This window comes from Oncorhynchus nerka, unplaced genomic scaffold (assembly GCF_034236695.1).
Source record: "Oncorhynchus nerka isolate Pitt River unplaced genomic scaffold, Oner_Uvic_2.0 unplaced_scaffold_690, whole genome shotgun sequence".
Classification (NCBI taxonomy): Eukaryota; Metazoa; Chordata; class Actinopteri; order Salmoniformes; family Salmonidae; genus Oncorhynchus; species Oncorhynchus nerka.
Window position 1 is genome coordinate 136,119 of NW_027040475.1, and position 16,847 is coordinate 152,965.

The window sequence follows — 16,847 nt, forward strand, 5'->3', positions numbered from 1 at the left end:
GTTAGAGAGGCCCTAGTCAGGGGAAGGGGGTTAGAGAGGTCAGGGGAAGGGGCCCCCTAGTCAGGGGAAGGGGGTTAGAGAGGCCCTAGTCAGGGGAAGGGGCTAAGGGGTTAGAGAGGCCCTAGTCAGGGGAAGGGGTTAGAGAGGCCCTAGTCAGGGGGGGGTTAGGGGCCCTAGTCAGGGGGAAGGGGTTTAGAGAGGCCCTAGTCAGGGGGAAGGGGGGGGAGTGTCCCTAGTCAGGGGGAAGGGGCTAGGGGGTTAGAGAGGCCCTAGTCAGGGGAAGGGGGTTAGAGAGGCCCTAGTCAGGGGGAAGGGGGTTAGAGAGGCCCTAGTCAGGGGGAAGGGGTTAGAGAGGCCCTAGTCAGGGGAAGGGTTAGGGGTTAGAGAGGCCCTAGTCAGGGGGAAGGGGGTTAGAGAGTCCCTAGTCAGGGGAAGGGGCTAGGGGTTAGAGAGGCCCTAGTCAGGGGAAGGGGTTAGAGAGTCCCTAGTCAGGGGGAAGGTGCTAGGGGTTAGAGAGGCCCTAGTCAGGGGGAAGGGGCTTGGGGTTAGAGAGTCCCTAGTCAGGGGAAGGTGCCCTAGGGGGGGGGGTTAGAGAGGCCCTAGTCAGGGGCTAGGGGTTAAGGGCCCTAGTCAGGGGCTAGGGGTTAGAGAGGCCCTAGTCAGGGGAAGGGGCTGGGGGTTAGAGAGGCTCTAGGGGGGTTAGAGAGGCCCTAGTCAGGGGAAGGGGCTAGGGGTTAGAGAGGCCCTAGTCAGGGGAAGGGGGTTAGAAGAGGGCCCTAGTCAGGGGAAGGGGGTTAGAGAAGCCCTAGTCAGGGGAAGGGGCTAGGGGTTAGAGAGGCCCTAGTCAGGGGAAGGGGTTAGAGAGGCCCTAGGGGGGGGTTAAGTGGCTTAGAGAGGCCCTAGTCAGGGGAAGGGGGTTAGGGGCCCTAGTCAGGGGGCTAGGGGGTTAGAGAAGCCCTAGTCAGGGGGAAGGGGTTAGGGGTTAGAGAGGCCCTAGTCAGGGGAAGGGGTTAGAGAGTCCCTAGTCAGGGGGGGGCTAAGGGGCCCTAGGGGGAAGTTAGAGAGGCCCTAGTCAGGGGGAAGGGGTTAGAGAGGCCCTAGTCAGGGGGAAGGGGCTAGGGGGTTAGAGGGCCCTAGTCAGGGGAAGGGGGTTAGGGGTTTAGAGAGGCCCTAGTCAGGGGGAAGGGGCCCTAGGGGGGGGCTAGGGGTTAGAGAGGCCTAGTCAGGGGAAGGGGTTAGTAGTCAGGGGGAAGGGGGGGTTAGAGAAGCCCTAGTCAGGGGAAGGGGGGGTTAGAGAGGCCTAGTCAGGGGAAGGGGGTAGGGGCTAGGGGTTAGAGAGGCCCTAGTCAGGGGAAGGGGTTAGAGAGGCCCTAGTCAGGGGAAGGGGGTTAGGGCCCTAGTCAGGGGAAGGGGTTAGAGAGGTCCCTAGGGGTTAGGGGGTTAGAGGGGAAGGGGTTAGAGAGGCCCTAGTCCCTAGTCAGGGGAAGGGGGTTAGAGAGTCCCTAGTCATGGGGGAAGGGGTTAGGGGTTAGAGGCCTAGTCAGGGGAAGGGGTTAGAGAGGCCCTAGTCAGGGGAAGGGGGGGTTAGAGAGGCCCTAGTCAGGGGAAGGGGGTTAGAGAGTCCCTAGTCAGGGGAAGGGGCTAGGGGTTAGGGCCCTAGTCAGGGGGAAGGGGTTAGAGAGGCCCTAGTCAGGGGAAGGGGGTTAGAGAGGCCCTAGTCAGGGGGAAGGGGGTTAGAGAGTCCCTAGTCATGGGGAAGAGGTTAGGGGGTTAGAGAGGCCCTAGTCAGGGAGAAGGGGGTTAGAGAGTCCCTAGTCATGGGGAAGGGGTTAGGGGGTTAGAGAGGCCCTAGTCAGGGAGAAGGGGGTTAGAGAGTCCCTAGTCAGGGGGAAGGGGCTAGGGGGTTAGAGAGGCCCTAGTCAGGGGGAAGAGTCTGGGTAGAAATGCCTCATTTGGAGAGTAGTAGTATTCTGCCTTGTGTTGTGGCTCCTGGACTCACCGAGATGACGTTCCGGCGCTAATTCTCATAGCACAGTATGATATTATCCAATGCATTTTTATACCTTATATGTACAGTGATTGCTGGGCTAATGTACGGGGTTCAGCCACTCAGAGACACATGCATAAGCATCAGGGAGGAATCTGTAACGGTGCCCTGTTTTTCCCCACACATTTGCTTTAGGTGTAATTTAGGTAGTCAACCCATCAGTATGTGATGGTGAACAGTCAACAGTCAAATAGAAAGATGGAGGACTATTCAACCTCTAACCTCCCTCAGATGTAGAGTGCATATTGAAGTGTGCTTGTGCCGTTGCTGATGGAGCACCGTGTCTCAGCCAGCCTCTGGAAAGTTAATAGGTTTCATTTCCCTCTCCACTTGACCTTTTCTGTTCCTCCCTGCATTAAATATGCATTAGACCTAAAGTCTGTCACTACAGCCTGCTACATCTGCACCTCACCCCCCAAACCTCCTCACCCCACTCACCTCACCTTACCCCTCAACACTCCTCACCCCACTCACCTCACCTTACCCCTCAACCCTCCTCACCCCCCAAACCTCCTCACCCACCAACCCTCCTCACCCCCAAACCTCCTCACCTCACTCACCTCACCCACCAACCCTCCTCACCCCCAAACCTCCTCACCCCACTCACCTCACCCACCAACCCTCCTCACCCACCAACCTCCTCACCCCACTCACCTCACCTCACCCACCAACCCTCCTCACCCACCAACCCTCCTCACCCCCAAACCTCCTCACCCCACTCACCTCACCTTACCCCTCAACCCTCCTCACCCCAAACCTCCTCATCCCACTCACCTCACCTTACCCCTCAACCCTCCTGATCCCCCTCACCTCACCTCACCTCACCCCTCACCTTAACCCCCAACCCTAGAGTAGAGTACTGTATAGTACTGTAGAGTAGAGTACTATAAAGTACTGTAGAGTAGAGTACTGTAGAGTACTGTAGAACACTGTAGAGTACTGTAGAGTAGAGTACTGTCGCATACCGTACTGTAGAGTACTGAAGAGTAGAGTACTGTAGAACACTGTAGATTAGAATACTGTAGAGTACTGTAGAGTAGAGTACTGTCACCCAGTACTGTAGAGTACTGAAGAGTAGAGTACTGTAGAACACTGTAGATTAGAATACTGTAGAGTACTGTGGAGTAGAGAATCATACTACATTGTGATTGACTTTCTGTTATGAATAGTAGGCTAGCATTAAAGCTATATTTGTCTGTGTGTTTACTAGGGACATGAAAGGGTCATAATCTTGTTGGAAAGGCTGGCAAATCCTCCTCATTCTTCTAATTGAGTCACATTATCAAAGGCTTCAGGAAACAAGAGTGAAGATTAGTTCCATTCAGCCACCAATCTAATCCATTCATGGGGCTCTCTCTAAACGTGTCTCCACCAGCATTTAATAACACTACTGTTTATTCAAGTTGAAATAGACGTTTGATGTTTAACTGTCTGAGGGAGGATATCCGTTTGGATAGATTCAGCTCTCTAGACGCTGCCAGACTTCTAATAGATCTGGGAGTGGTCGTGCGATGTGAACAGGCTGAAGACTATCACAACACTCAGCCTGAACTGTTGTTTCACAAGACCCTATGATGACAATATACGTTAATTAAGCCATAAGGCCCGAGGGGGTGTGGTATATAGCCAATATACCACAACTAAGGGCTGTTCTTATGCCTGGATACAGCCCTTAGTTATGGTATGTTGGCCATATACAACAAACCCCCAAGGTGCCTCATTGCTATTATAAACTAAAAATAAACGTTTTGTCATACCTGTGGTATACGGTCTGATATACCACAGCTGTCAGCCAATCAGCATTCAGGGCACGAACCACCCAGTTTATGAAACCAAAAATCCCACTGATGGTACAGTATACAATCTACTACAATGTTAGAGTACAGACAGTAATGTTGTATAGTATCTTTATAGTATAGTTGACAACTTCTCATTTATATTCCCTAAAACAAAAGTGGTTTTACTGCTATTACTGACACAGTTGGTGTTTTTCAAGGATATATGGTTTGGTAAAAACAGACGTATCAACTGTAGCTTAGCTACGACAACACAGAGAGAAGCTATGGAGAGTCTAGGCCTGCAATCTGCCTCCCTCATACAGAGCGTATTGGCGCTGTTATCTCCCACTAACCTCTGATTAGAGCTCTCCGCTAACCGCCACTACCGCTCACTGGCTACGTCTGAACGGCCGCCAACGCCTGGGCAGTGGCGCAGAGAGAAATGCGAGAAAGAGGGGACGGGTGTAGGGGGAGAGCGAGGGAGGCGAGAGAGAGGGAGAGACTGAATTCAGAGATGAGCGAGTGACCGTCAATACAGAGTCACACAGACCATCATGGATAGCTGTACCATAAAGTCACCATGGATAGATGTACCCTAAAGTCACCATGGATAGCTGTACCCTAAAGTCACCATGGATAGCTGTACCCTAAAGACATCATGGATAGCTGTACCCTAAAGTCACCATGGATAGCTGTACCATAAAGTCACCATGGATAGCTGTACCATAAAGTCATCATGGATAGATGTACCCTAAAGACATCATGGATAGCTGTACGCTAAAGTCAAAATAGATAGCTGTACCATAAAGTCACCATGGATAGCTGTACCCTAAAGTCACCATGGATAGCTGTACCCTAAAGTCATCATGGATAGCTGTACCCTAAAGTCATCATGGATAGCTGTACCATAAAGTCACCATGGATAGCTGTACCCTAAAGTCACCATGGATAGCTGTACCCTAAAGTCATCATGGATAGCTGTACCCTAAAGTCATCATGGATAGCTGTAACATAAAGTCATCATGGATAGCTGTACCCTAAAGTCATCATGGATAGCTGTACCCTAAAGTCATCATGGATAGCTGTAACATAAAGTCACCATAGATAGCTGTACCATAAAGTCACCATGGATAGCTGTACCCTAAAGTCACCATGGATAGCTGTACCATAAAGTCACCATGGATAGCTGTACCATAAAGTCACCATGGATAGCTGTACCCTAAAGTCACCATGGATAGCTGTACCATAAAGTCATCATGGATAGATGTACCCTAAAGTCATCATGGATAGCTGTACACTAAAGTCATCATGGATAGCTGTACCCTAAAGTCATCATGGATAGCTGTACCCTAAAGTCATCATGGATAGATGTACCATAAAGTCATCATGGATAGATGTACCCTAAAGTCATCATGGATAGCTGTACCCTAAAGACATCATGGATAGCTGTACCCTAAAGTCATCATGGATAGCTGTACCCTAAAGTCATCATGGATAGCTGTACCCTAAAGTCATCATGGATAGCTGTACCATAAAGTCATCATGGATAGCTGTACCCTAAAGTCATCATGGATAGCTGTACCCTAAAGTCATCATGGATAGCTGTACCATAAAGTCATCATGGATAGCTGTACACTAAAGTCATCATGGATAGCTGTACCCTAAAGTCATCATGGATAGATGTACCCTAAAGTCATCATGGATAGCTGTACACTAAAGTCATCATGGATAGATGTACCCTAAAGTCATCATGGATAGCTGTACCATAAAGTCATCATGGATAGATGTACCATAAAGTCATCATGGATAGCTGTACACTAAAGTCATCATGGATAGATGTACCCTAAAGTCATCATGGATAGCTGTACACTAAAGTCATCATGGATAGATGTACCCTAAAGTCATCATGGATAGCTGTAACATAAAGTCATCATGGATAGATGTACCCTAAAGTCATCATGGATAGCTGTAACATAAAGTCACCATGGATAGATGTACCCTAAAGTCACCATGGATAGCTGTACCCTAAAGTCACCATGGATAGCTGTACCATAAAGTCACCATGGATAGCTGTACCATAAAGTCATCATGGATAGATGTACCCTAAAGACATCATGGATAGCTGTACGCTAAAGTCACCATAGATAGCTGTACCATAAAGTCACCATGGATAGCTGTACCCTAAAGTCACCATGGATAGCTGTACCCTAAAGTCATCATGGATAGCTGTACCCTAAAGTCATCATGGATAGCTGTACCATAAAGTCACCATGGATAGCTGTACCCTAAAGTCACCATGGATAGCTGTACCCTAAAGTCATCATGGATAGCTGTACCCTAAAGTCATCATGGATAGCTGTAACATAAAGTCATCATGGATAGCTGTACCCTAAAGTCATCATGGATAGCTGTACCCTAAAGTCATCATGGATAGCTGTAACATAAAGTCACCATAGATAGCTGTACCATAAAGTCACCATGGATAGCTGTACCCTAAAGTCACCATGGATAGCTGTACCATAAAGTCACCATGGATAGCTGTACCATAAAGTCACCATGGATAGCTGTACCCTAAAGTCACCATGGATAGCTGTACCATAAAGTCATCATGGATAGATGTACCCTAAAGTCATCATGGATAGCTGTACACTAAAGTCATCATGGATAGCTGTACCCTAAAGTCATCATGGATAGCTGTACCCTAAAGTCATCATGGATAGATGTACCATAAAGTCATCATGGATAGATGTACCCTAAAGTCATCATGGATAGCTGTACCCTAAAGACATCATGGATAGCTGTACCCTAAAGTCATCATGGATAGCTGTACCCTAAAGTCATCATGGATAGCTGTACCCTAAAGTCATCATGGATAGCTGTACCATAAAGTCATCATGGATAGCTGTACCCTAAAGTCATCATGGATAGCTGTACCCTAAAGTCATCATGGATAGCTGTACCCTAAAGTCATCATGGATAGCTGTACACTAAAGTCATCATGGATAGCTGTACCCTAAAGTCATCATGGATAGATGTACCCTAAAGTCATCATGGATAGCTGTAACATAAAGTCACCATGGATAGATGTACCATAAAGTCATCATGGATAGATGTACCATAAAGTCATCATGGATAGCTGTACACTAAAGTCATCATGGATAGATGTACCCTAAAGTCATCATGGATAGCTGTACACTAAAGTCATCATGGATAGATGTACCCTAAAGTCATCATGGATAGCTGTAACATAAAGTCATCATGGATAGATGTACCCTAAAGTCATCATGGATAGCTGTAACATAAAGTCACCATGGATAGATGTACCATAAAGTCATCATGGATAGATGTACCCTAAAGTCATCATGGATAGCTGTAACATAAAGTCACCATGGATAGATGTACCATAAAGTCACCATGGATAGCTGTACACTAAAGTCATCATGGATAGATGTACCATAAAGTCACCATGGATAGATGTACCATAAAGTCATCATGGATAGCTGTACACTAAAGTCACCATGGATAGATGTACCATAAAGTCACCATGGATAGATGTACCCTAAAGTCATCATGGATAGCTGTAACATAAAGTCACCATGGATAGATGTACCCTAAAGTCATCATGGATAGCTGTAACATAAAGTCACCATGGATAGATGTACCATAAAGTCATCATGGATAGATGTACCATAAAGTCATCATGGATAGATGTACCCTAAAGTCATCATGGATAGATGTACCCTAAAGTCATCATGGATAGATGTACCATAAAGTCATCATGGATAGATGTACCATAAAGTCATCATGGATAGCTGTACACTAAAGTCATCATGGATAGATGTACCCTAAAGTCATCATGGATAGCTGTACACTAAAGTCATCATGGATAGATGTACCCTAAAGTCATCATGGATAGCTGTAACATAAAGTCACCATGGATAGATGTACCATAAAGTCATCATGGATAGATGTACCATAAAGTCATCATGGATAGCTGTACACTAAAGTCATCATGGATAGATGTACCCTAAAGTCATCATGGATAGCTGTACCATAAAGTCATCATGGATAGCTGTACACTAAAGTCATCATGGATAGCTGTACCATAAAGTCAGAGAAATCAGTGTCCAGTCTCAGTATACCCCCCAATCAGATCAGATCTTTTGCAAATGAGTGGGCAACAGATCAGAATTGGGCTATCGGTGTAAAAGCCAAGTTAAGTCAAAGCCAAGTTAAGCCAGATCTGAAGGGTAATCATTAGTAATCATTAGTAATCATTAGTAATCATTAATAATCATGATTTCTTTCATCTCACCCAGTTAGTTTAGCTTCTTATCACAGCTTTCGTGAGAAGTTTAAAAGATAGCTAGACGTGTAAAGCCTTACCCATGACAGCATTATTCATGGACAGGCCTGATACCTTACCCCTAGCCATCTGCCCTTCAAGTCCAGCCATTGTCCCTGTTCGGAGTGCTGTAGGTTATTAGACGTTTTCATTGTGTTATTTAGTCCTATTACAGTTACAGTTACTGTTGCACAAGTACAGAGGCTGGAGGCTCCAACACACACATTTCAATAAGCAAAATGTGAAAAGGGCCAAATTGTATTATTTTTTATGTGGCAATTGAATTCCCTACAACCTGCATATGCAGTGAATATTAGGGAGGGAGGGAGGGAGAGAGGGAGGAAGGGAGGGAGGGAGCACTTTGAGATCACTCCAGGTATGATTGATCTTCAATATTCCCAACGTATTCCTCCATGTTCCACGGCTCATTTGCATTACGAGAAAAACAAATTCCCACCCAGCTCTTCTAATGGACTGATTTACTTCACTAATGATAATGTATTAATGAGCCCAACCTGTCAGGTGCTCCGAGGATCACTCATCAAATGGCATCACCATATTTATCAGATGCCTAATCATGTCCACATCTTGGTACAACACAAAAACAAACTTGCAGAAAGATACACACTCAACAATGCATGCTCAACACAAGTACTCAGAGAACATACAATAAACATCCTCAATTATCGCTGTCTCTCTCCCTCTCTCTCTCTCTCTCTCTCTCTCTCTCTCTCTCTCTCACTCTCTCTCTCTCTGTGGCTCTCTCTGTGGCTCTCTCTGTCTCTCTCTCTCTCTCTCTCTCTCTCCCTCTCCCTCTCTCTGTCTCTCTCTCTCTCTCTGTATCTCACTCTCTCTCTCTCTGTGTCTCTCTCTCTCTCTCTCTCTCTCTCTCTCTCTCTCTCCCTCCCTCCCTCCCTCCCTCCCTCCCTCCCTCCCTCCCTCCCTCTCCCCCTCTCTCCTCTCTCTCTCTCTCTCTCTCTCTCTCTCTCTCTCCCTCTCTCCCTCTCTCTCTCTCTCTCTCTCTCTCTCTCTCTCTCTCTCTCTCTCTTCAGCACATTGACAAATGTTTCCTGTGTTTTCAGGCAGAGTTATGAACATGTCATTGTGAAGACATCAAAGTAGATCTCTACAGTCTGTCCTGGCACTGTCAGCGTCTCTACAGGCCCTGCCATTTACAGACGGCCTGCGAGTCCCACAGAGATGATGTCATGAAACGCCCTCAGGGCATTACGAGCGCCCTTGTTTATGACTCCTAAAAGCAGTGCCCTATTAAATTAAAGTGCACTATCCCACAAGTGTCAAAGGGATCCATGTCAGATTTCACAGACACATGCTACCCCATAGCTTTCAGACCCTAAAATGGCAACCCTGAGAACCCCCTTTATTGATTGTGACTGCACCGCTAGCCAAAGTGCCCTCTGTGGTCGGACCGTACCATTACCGGGTGGTTTCGGGGGGGGGATATCACATTATTCCTTCAGGTTCCCTCTAATCACAAACTGAAGGAAAGAAGGAGAAGGAAGAGAGAGAAGTTGTTAGATTTGACACGTGTGATGTTTTAGAAAAGGCTTCTGGTAGGTGAGTTAACAGCATGAAATAGAGATTTCTCTCCTGAAGAAGTTCTCTGAGCCACCAGGCCACAGGATTGGTTCCCTCCCCCTACATCGCTCTGCACGGTACCCTTATTTACCTCTCTGTCTCACTCATCTTCTTCTCCCTGCATCATTTGGTGTAACTAACACGCACATGCACGCTCACGCTCACGCATAGACACACGTAGACACTGGTGGCGAGAACCAACCCATAGCCAACACACCCACTCCAAACACATCAGTACTGAATCAAATACATACAACACCCATGCAGGTACAGGCACTCAGGTGTGTGTGTAGGAGTGTATAACTGTATTCTCTCTGGGGTTTTGTGTACTGTGGGGTTTATTAAATCAGCAGTACAATGGGGAACAGGAGGCCTGATGCAGAACACAAAGGGAAGCTCTCTGGATAAATCCTTCTCAGACCTGCTTAGCGGAGGAGCTGAGAAAAAGACTATTGAAAAGCCTCTGAATGATTGTTGCCTTCCCTAAATCTCCTCTCTTCTGTTCTCTCTTCTCTCTCTTCTTTCACTCCGAAGCAGATTACTTCTTCTTCTTCCATTCTGTCTGCCGGCTTCTTTTCTCCACGCTAGGTCGCTTAAAACTTCACAATGCAGACACATCTCATCCCCCCTATGAAAAGCTTCTACTGCGGAAGGTATTACTGTATCTCAGCCGTCACCCAGCCTCCCAGAAGTCCCTTCTATCATTCTCTCTGAGGACTTTGGCTCTCTGTGGGATTTGCTGTTAATTGCTTGAGAACTTTGTTTAAATCAACGAGGATTAAACTGAATAGGTTTTACGGGGATTTAATGGAGGAGGAGGTTAGGGGTTATAGTGGAGCGTCGGGCCGCGGAGTGGTAGGTACAGTACAATGGTCTTTTGGTAGTTGAAAAAGTTTCGTGAGAGTATATCCATACTTTCTTTACTTTCTACTTTACCCAGGTGTCTGTACTCTTTACCCAGGTTTGTCAATGTTCCCAGCCTCTCTGTGTGAAAATCTATGTGACTGTCTCATGGGAGTTAGAGGAGTTCCCTATACCTGCTGCTGAAATAATACAGCCGTTTAGATGTTCTTAGTAATGGTGTGGCTTTGGGAATGTAAACCAGCAGCAGCAGCCCACTGTCAACAGATACTAGTGTGTGGAAACGTGAACTACACAATTCTCCCAGGGACAAAAGCAGAGAGAAAGAGGGATTTAGGTCTGTTTACCAACCCACATAATATAATGGGAATGGATTAGACCACCTGGCCCTGGATTAAGAGGGGGGTAATCCATCCCCGCCCCCCACCTGCACTTGGCACTGCCCATGAATGGCCCTCATTAAGATGGCCTCACAAAGACAGAGCCTGTCCCCCTTCTCCCAACAGAGCAGCTCCACTTCCACAAATAGAGGCGGCCATTGTTTTAGGGTTGTCCAGTCACAGTGAATGGCCAGTATCCGTGGATAAAGCTCTGGTAGAAATATGATGAATGTCTCCGTATTAATATCACCCCAGGTATTTCCACTTCTTTCACACAGGTAACTAACATTCTTCTGGTTTCCCAGGCGCTCAGCAGGTGGGACAAGCCATGTGAACGAGGCTCCAATGGGGTTGACTGAAGGCTGCGACGGGTGTTACGGGGAATAACCTCCCCCCTCTGTTACTTTGTGTTCCCACAGGTGCACCAGGAAGGAGAACTGCGAGCGCTCGGCCGAGCCCCGGAGGTTCGCCTGGGACATCAAGCAGTGCGTCCGCCTCAGCGTCCACCCCAGCAACATCTCCGTGTCCCAGTTCAGCGTCACGGTGAGTGGTGACCACTTCGCACGGTCAAAGTGTGTTCTAAACACTGCTTCCTCCTGGGTCCTGTCCACTAGGCACGAAAACAGAAAACCTTTTGAGACGGAAAAATGTAATATTGCCATTCTTATTGGACATCTTCAGATAGCGCCTCCTCCGTTTGGAAATGTTTTCTCTCATTTCGTGCCCCACTGAACCTGACCAGTCTAAAATGAAAAAGAAGTGTCTGGCACAATGACCGATATTATTGCATTTTAGTAGGCTTACAGTTACTATGGCGACCAGAAACCATATCAGTATACAATATACCATCATCTGGTATTGCATCCGATGACTGAATGAGCAGTCACATCGGAAAAATCAGATTAGGAAAAAAACAGGAGACGCCCAACCATTTTAGTGGTCCAATGAACCATGTCATAGTTGAAGGTATTGATGTTGTGCCTCACTAACACGGTTAAGCCTGGGGAATCATCTTTAGCCAATGGCCATAACGTAATTATCCCCTCACATGTCACAGGTCCTTACAGATCTGTCCATCAAGGCCAGGGTTTCCCCTAGCATTACCTCATGCCACCTAACCATCATCTAATCATCTGTATATTGCAGCTGTGTTCTGTCTCTGTCTATCTAGACAACAGGTTATTATCGTTGGCTTCCAGGCTTCCACAGACTTCTGCGTAATGATCAGTGATACTGGGGGTTATATAGACGCTGTGTAGCTGCTGCTCTGGTATTGTTCATGGAATCACTGGGGTGATGCTGTTTTGCTGGCACTAAAAACCTGGCCTCGTACGAACCACCCTGGTCTCGCTTCACTGGAACAGAATGGAAGAGGTATCTACACCTCTCCCTCCACACTAGAGGTGTCTACTGGTCAGTCTGCTGTCTTAACACCTCTCCCTCCACACTAGAGGTATCTACTGGTCAGTCTGCTGTCTTAACACCTCTCCCTCCACACTAGAGGTGTCTACTGGTCAGTCTGCTGTCTTAACACCTCTCCCTCCACGCTAGAGGTATCTACTGGTCAGTCTGCTCTCTCAACACCTCTCCCTCCACACTAGAGGTGTCTACTGGTCAGTCTGCTGTCTCAACACCTCTCCCTCCACACTAGAGGTGTCTACTGGTCAGTCTGCTGTCTTAACACCTCTCCCTCCACACTAGAGGTGTCTACTGGTCAGTCTGCTGTCTTAACACCTCTCCCTCCACGCTAGAGGTATCTACTGGTCAGTCTGCTGTCTTAACACCTCTCCCTCCACACTAGAGGTGTCTACTGGTCAGTCTGCTGTCTTAACACCTCTCCCTCCAGGCTAGAGGTATCTACTGGTCAGTCTGCTGTCTTAACACCTCTCCCTCCACGCTAGAGGTGTCTACTGGTCAGTCTGCTGTCTTAACACCTCTCCCTCCACACTAGAGGTATCTACTGGTCAGTCTGCTGTCTTAACACCTCTCCCTCCACGCTAGAGGTATCTACTGGTCAGTCTGCTGTCTTAACACCTCTCCCTCCACGCTAGAGGTATCTACTGGTCAGTCTGCTGTCTTAACACCTCTCCCTCCACGCTAGAGGTATCTACTGGTCAGTCTGCTGTCTTAACACCTCTGCCTCCACGCTAGAGGTATCTACTGGTCAGTCTGCTGTCTTAACACCTCTCCCTCCACACTAGAGGTATCTACTGGTCAGTCTGCTGTCTTAACACCTCTCCCTCCACGCTAGAGGTATCTTACTGGTCAGTCTGCTGTCTTAACACCTCTCCCTCCACACTAGAGGTATCTACTGGTCAGTCTGTTGTCTTAACACCTCTCCCTCCACACTAGAGGTGTCTACTGGTTAGTCTGCTGTCTTAACACCTCTCCCTCCACACTAGAGGTGTCTACTGGTCAGTCTGCTGTCTTAACACCTCTCCCTCCACACTAGAGGTATCTTCTGGTCAGTCTGATGTTTTAACACCTCTGCTGTCTAAGGTCACTGTATGACTGTATGAGTCTTGCTGATCTGGGCAGCTCCTTTGAGGGACGCTGTGTGTGCGTGTGTGTGTGCGTGTGTGTGTACTCTCTCCTCTCTCCACCTGTGTTGTGTCGTGTCAGTAAACCCATCAAAGCAGGCCGCAGCCTTTCCCTCTTTCTCCCTGTGTAATCCTGGCACCACCCACCAGGCGCCAATCAGATTACTGTACACAAACACTCCCCAGGACACTAGCCACACCCTCTCTGTAGAATCACACAACCAACGGTTTATGGTGAATAACAAGTGGACTGGTGTTTTTTGCGGATAGAGGTGACGGCAGAATAATGTCCACCAGGTCTCTTTAGCTATGTTCATGCTTGGAACTAAATTCCATTTTCATGTGCTTGGCTGGATATGTGTGTCCTGTAGGACTAGACTGTAGATCAGTACACCAGTAAATGATTGGCTGAATATGTGTGTCCTGTAGGACTAGACTGTAGATCAGTTAATGCTTGGTGTGTCCTGTAGGACTAGACTGTAGAACAGTTAATGCTTGGTGTGTCCTGTAGGACTAGACTGTAGAACAGTACACCAGTAAATGCTTGGTGTGTCCTGTAGGATTAGACTGTAGAAAAGTACACCAGTTAATGCTTGGTGTGTCCTGTAGGACTAGACTGTAGAACAGGACACCAGTTAATGCTTGGTGTGTCCTGTAGGACTAGACTGTAGAACAGTTAATGCTTGGTGTGTCCTGTAGGACTAGACTGTAGAACAGTTAATGCTTGGTGTGTCCTGTAGGACTAGACTGTAGATCAGTACATCAGTTAATGCTTGGTGTGTCCTGTAGGACTAGACTGTAGATCAGTTAATGCTTGGTGTGTCCTGTAGGACTAGACTGTAGATCAGTTAATGCTTGGTGTGTCCTGCAGGACTAGACTGTGGAACAGTAAATGCTTGGTGTGTCCTGTAGGACTAGACTGTAGAACAGTTAATGCTTGGTGTGTCCTGTAGGACTAGACTGTAGATCAGTTAATGCTTGGTGTGTCCTGTAGGACTAGACTGTAGAACAGTTAATGCTTGGTGTGTCCTGTAGGACTAGACTGTAGATCAGTTAATGCTTGGTGTGTCCTGTAGGACTAGACTGTAGAACAGTTAATGCTTGGTGTGTCCTGTAGGACTAGACTGTACACCAGTTAATGCTTGGTGTGTCCTGTAGGACTAGACTGTAGATCAGTTAATGCTTGGTGTGTCCTGTAGGACTAGACTGTAGAACAGTACATCAGTTAATGCTTGGTGTGTCCTGTAGGACTAGACTGTAGAACAGGACACCAGTAAATGCTTGGTGTGTCCTGTAGGACTAGACTGTAGAACAGTAAATGCTTGGTGTGTCCTGTAGGACTAGACTGTAGATCAGTACATCAGTTAATGCTTGGTGTGTCCTGTAGGACTAGACTGTAGATCAGTTAATGCTTGGTGTGTCCTGTAGGACTAGACTGTAGATCAGTTAATGCTTGGTGTGTCCTGTAGGACTAGACTGTAGAACAGTAAATGCTTGGTGTGTCCTGTAGGACTAGACTGTAGAACAGTAAATGCTTGGTGTGTCCTGTAGGACTAGACTGTAGATCAGTACATCAGTTAATGCTTGGTGTGTCCTGTAGGACTAGACTGTAGAACAGGACACCAGTAAATGCTTGGTGTGTCCTGTAGGACTAGACTGTAGAACAGTAAATGCTTGGTGTGTCCTGTAGGACTAGACTGTAGATCAGTACATCAGTTAATGCTTGGTGTGTCCTGTAGGACTAGACTGTAGATCAGTTAATGCTTGGTGTGTCCTGTAGGACTAGACTGTAGATCAGTTAATGATTGGTGTGTCCTGTAGGACTAGACTGTAGAACAGTAAATGCTTGAAGTGTCCTGTAGGACTAGACTGTAGATCAGTACATCAGTTAATGCTTGGTGTGTCCTGTAGGACTAGACTGTAGATCAGTTAATGCTTGGTGTCCTGTAGGACTAGACTGTAGATCAGTTAATGCTTGGTGTCCTGTAGGACTAGACTGTTATCAGTACATCAGTTAATGATTGGTGTGTCCTGTAGGACTAGACTGTAGAACAGTACATCAGTTAATGCTTGGTGTGTCCTGTAGGACTAGACTGTAGAACAGGACACCAGTTAATGCTTGGTGTGTCCTGTAGGACTAGACTGTAGAACAGTACATCAGTTAATGCTCGGTGTGTCCTGTAGGACTAGACTGTAGATCAGTAAATGCTTGGTGTGTCCTGCAGGACTAGACTGTAGATCAGTTAATGCTTGGTGTGTCCTGTAGGATTAGACTGTAGAAAAGTACACCAGTTAATGCTTGGTGTGTCCTGTAGGACTAGACTGTAGAACAGGACACCAGTTAATGCTTGGTGTGTCCTGTAGGACTAGACTGTAGAACAGTTAATGCTTGGTGTGTCCTGTAGGACTAGACTGTAGAACAGTTAATGCTTGGTGTGTCCTGTAGGACTAGACTGTAGATCAGTACACCAGTTAATGCTTGGTGTGTCCTGTAGGACTAGACTGTAGAACAGTAAATGCTTGGTGTGTCCTGTAGGACTAGACTGTAGATCAGTTAATGCTTGCTGTGTCCTGTAGGACTAGACTGTAGATCAGTTAATGCTTGGTGTGTCCTGCAGGACTAGACTGTGGAACAGTAAATGCTTGGTGTGTCCTGTAGGACTAGACTGTAGAACAGTTAATGCTTGGTGTGTCCTGTAGGACTAGACTGTAGATCAGTTAATGCTTGGTGTGTCCTGTAGGACTAGACTGTAGAACAGTTAATGCTTGGTGTGTCCTGTAGGACTAGACTGTAGACCAGTTAATGCTTGGTGTGTCCTGTAGGACTAGACTGTAGATCAGTTAATGCTTGGTGTGTCCTGTAGGACTAGACTGTAGAACAGTTAATGCTTGGTGTGTCCTGTAGGACTAGACTATACACCAGTTAATGCTTGGTGTGTCCTGTAGGACTAGACTGTAGATCAGTTAATGCTCGGTGTGTCCTGTAGGACTAGACTGTAGAACAGTACACCAGTTAATGCTTGGTGTGTCCTGTAGGACTAGACTGTAGAACAGGACACCAGTAAATGCTTGGTGTGTCCTGTAGGACTAGACTGTAGAACAGTTAATGCTTGGTGTGTCCTGTAGGACTAGACTGTAGATCAGTTAATGCTTGGTGTGTCCTGTAGGACTAGACTGTAGAACAGTTAATGCTTGGTGTGTCCTGTAGGACTAGACTGTAGATCAGTTAATGCTTGGTGTGTCCTGTAGGACTAGACTGTAGAACAGTTAATGCTTGGTGTGTCCTGTAGGACTAGA

The 16,847-nt window shown here is 46.9% G+C and overlaps 1 protein-coding gene across 1 annotated transcript in view; it reads left to right on the forward strand.

The window, feature by feature from the left end:
- LOC115125652 (plexin-A4-like) overlaps positions 1–16,847 on the forward strand; it is a gene marked incomplete at its 3' end in the record, with an annotated part of 305,241 nt that overhangs the window by 6,612 nt on the left and 281,782 nt on the right. Inside the window, exon 2 of the mRNA XM_065017000.1 lies at positions 11,430–11,553. Coding sequence (XP_064873072.1) covers positions 11,430–11,553 — 124 coding nt within the window. The remainder of the gene's footprint in view (positions 1–11,429; positions 11,554–16,847) is intronic.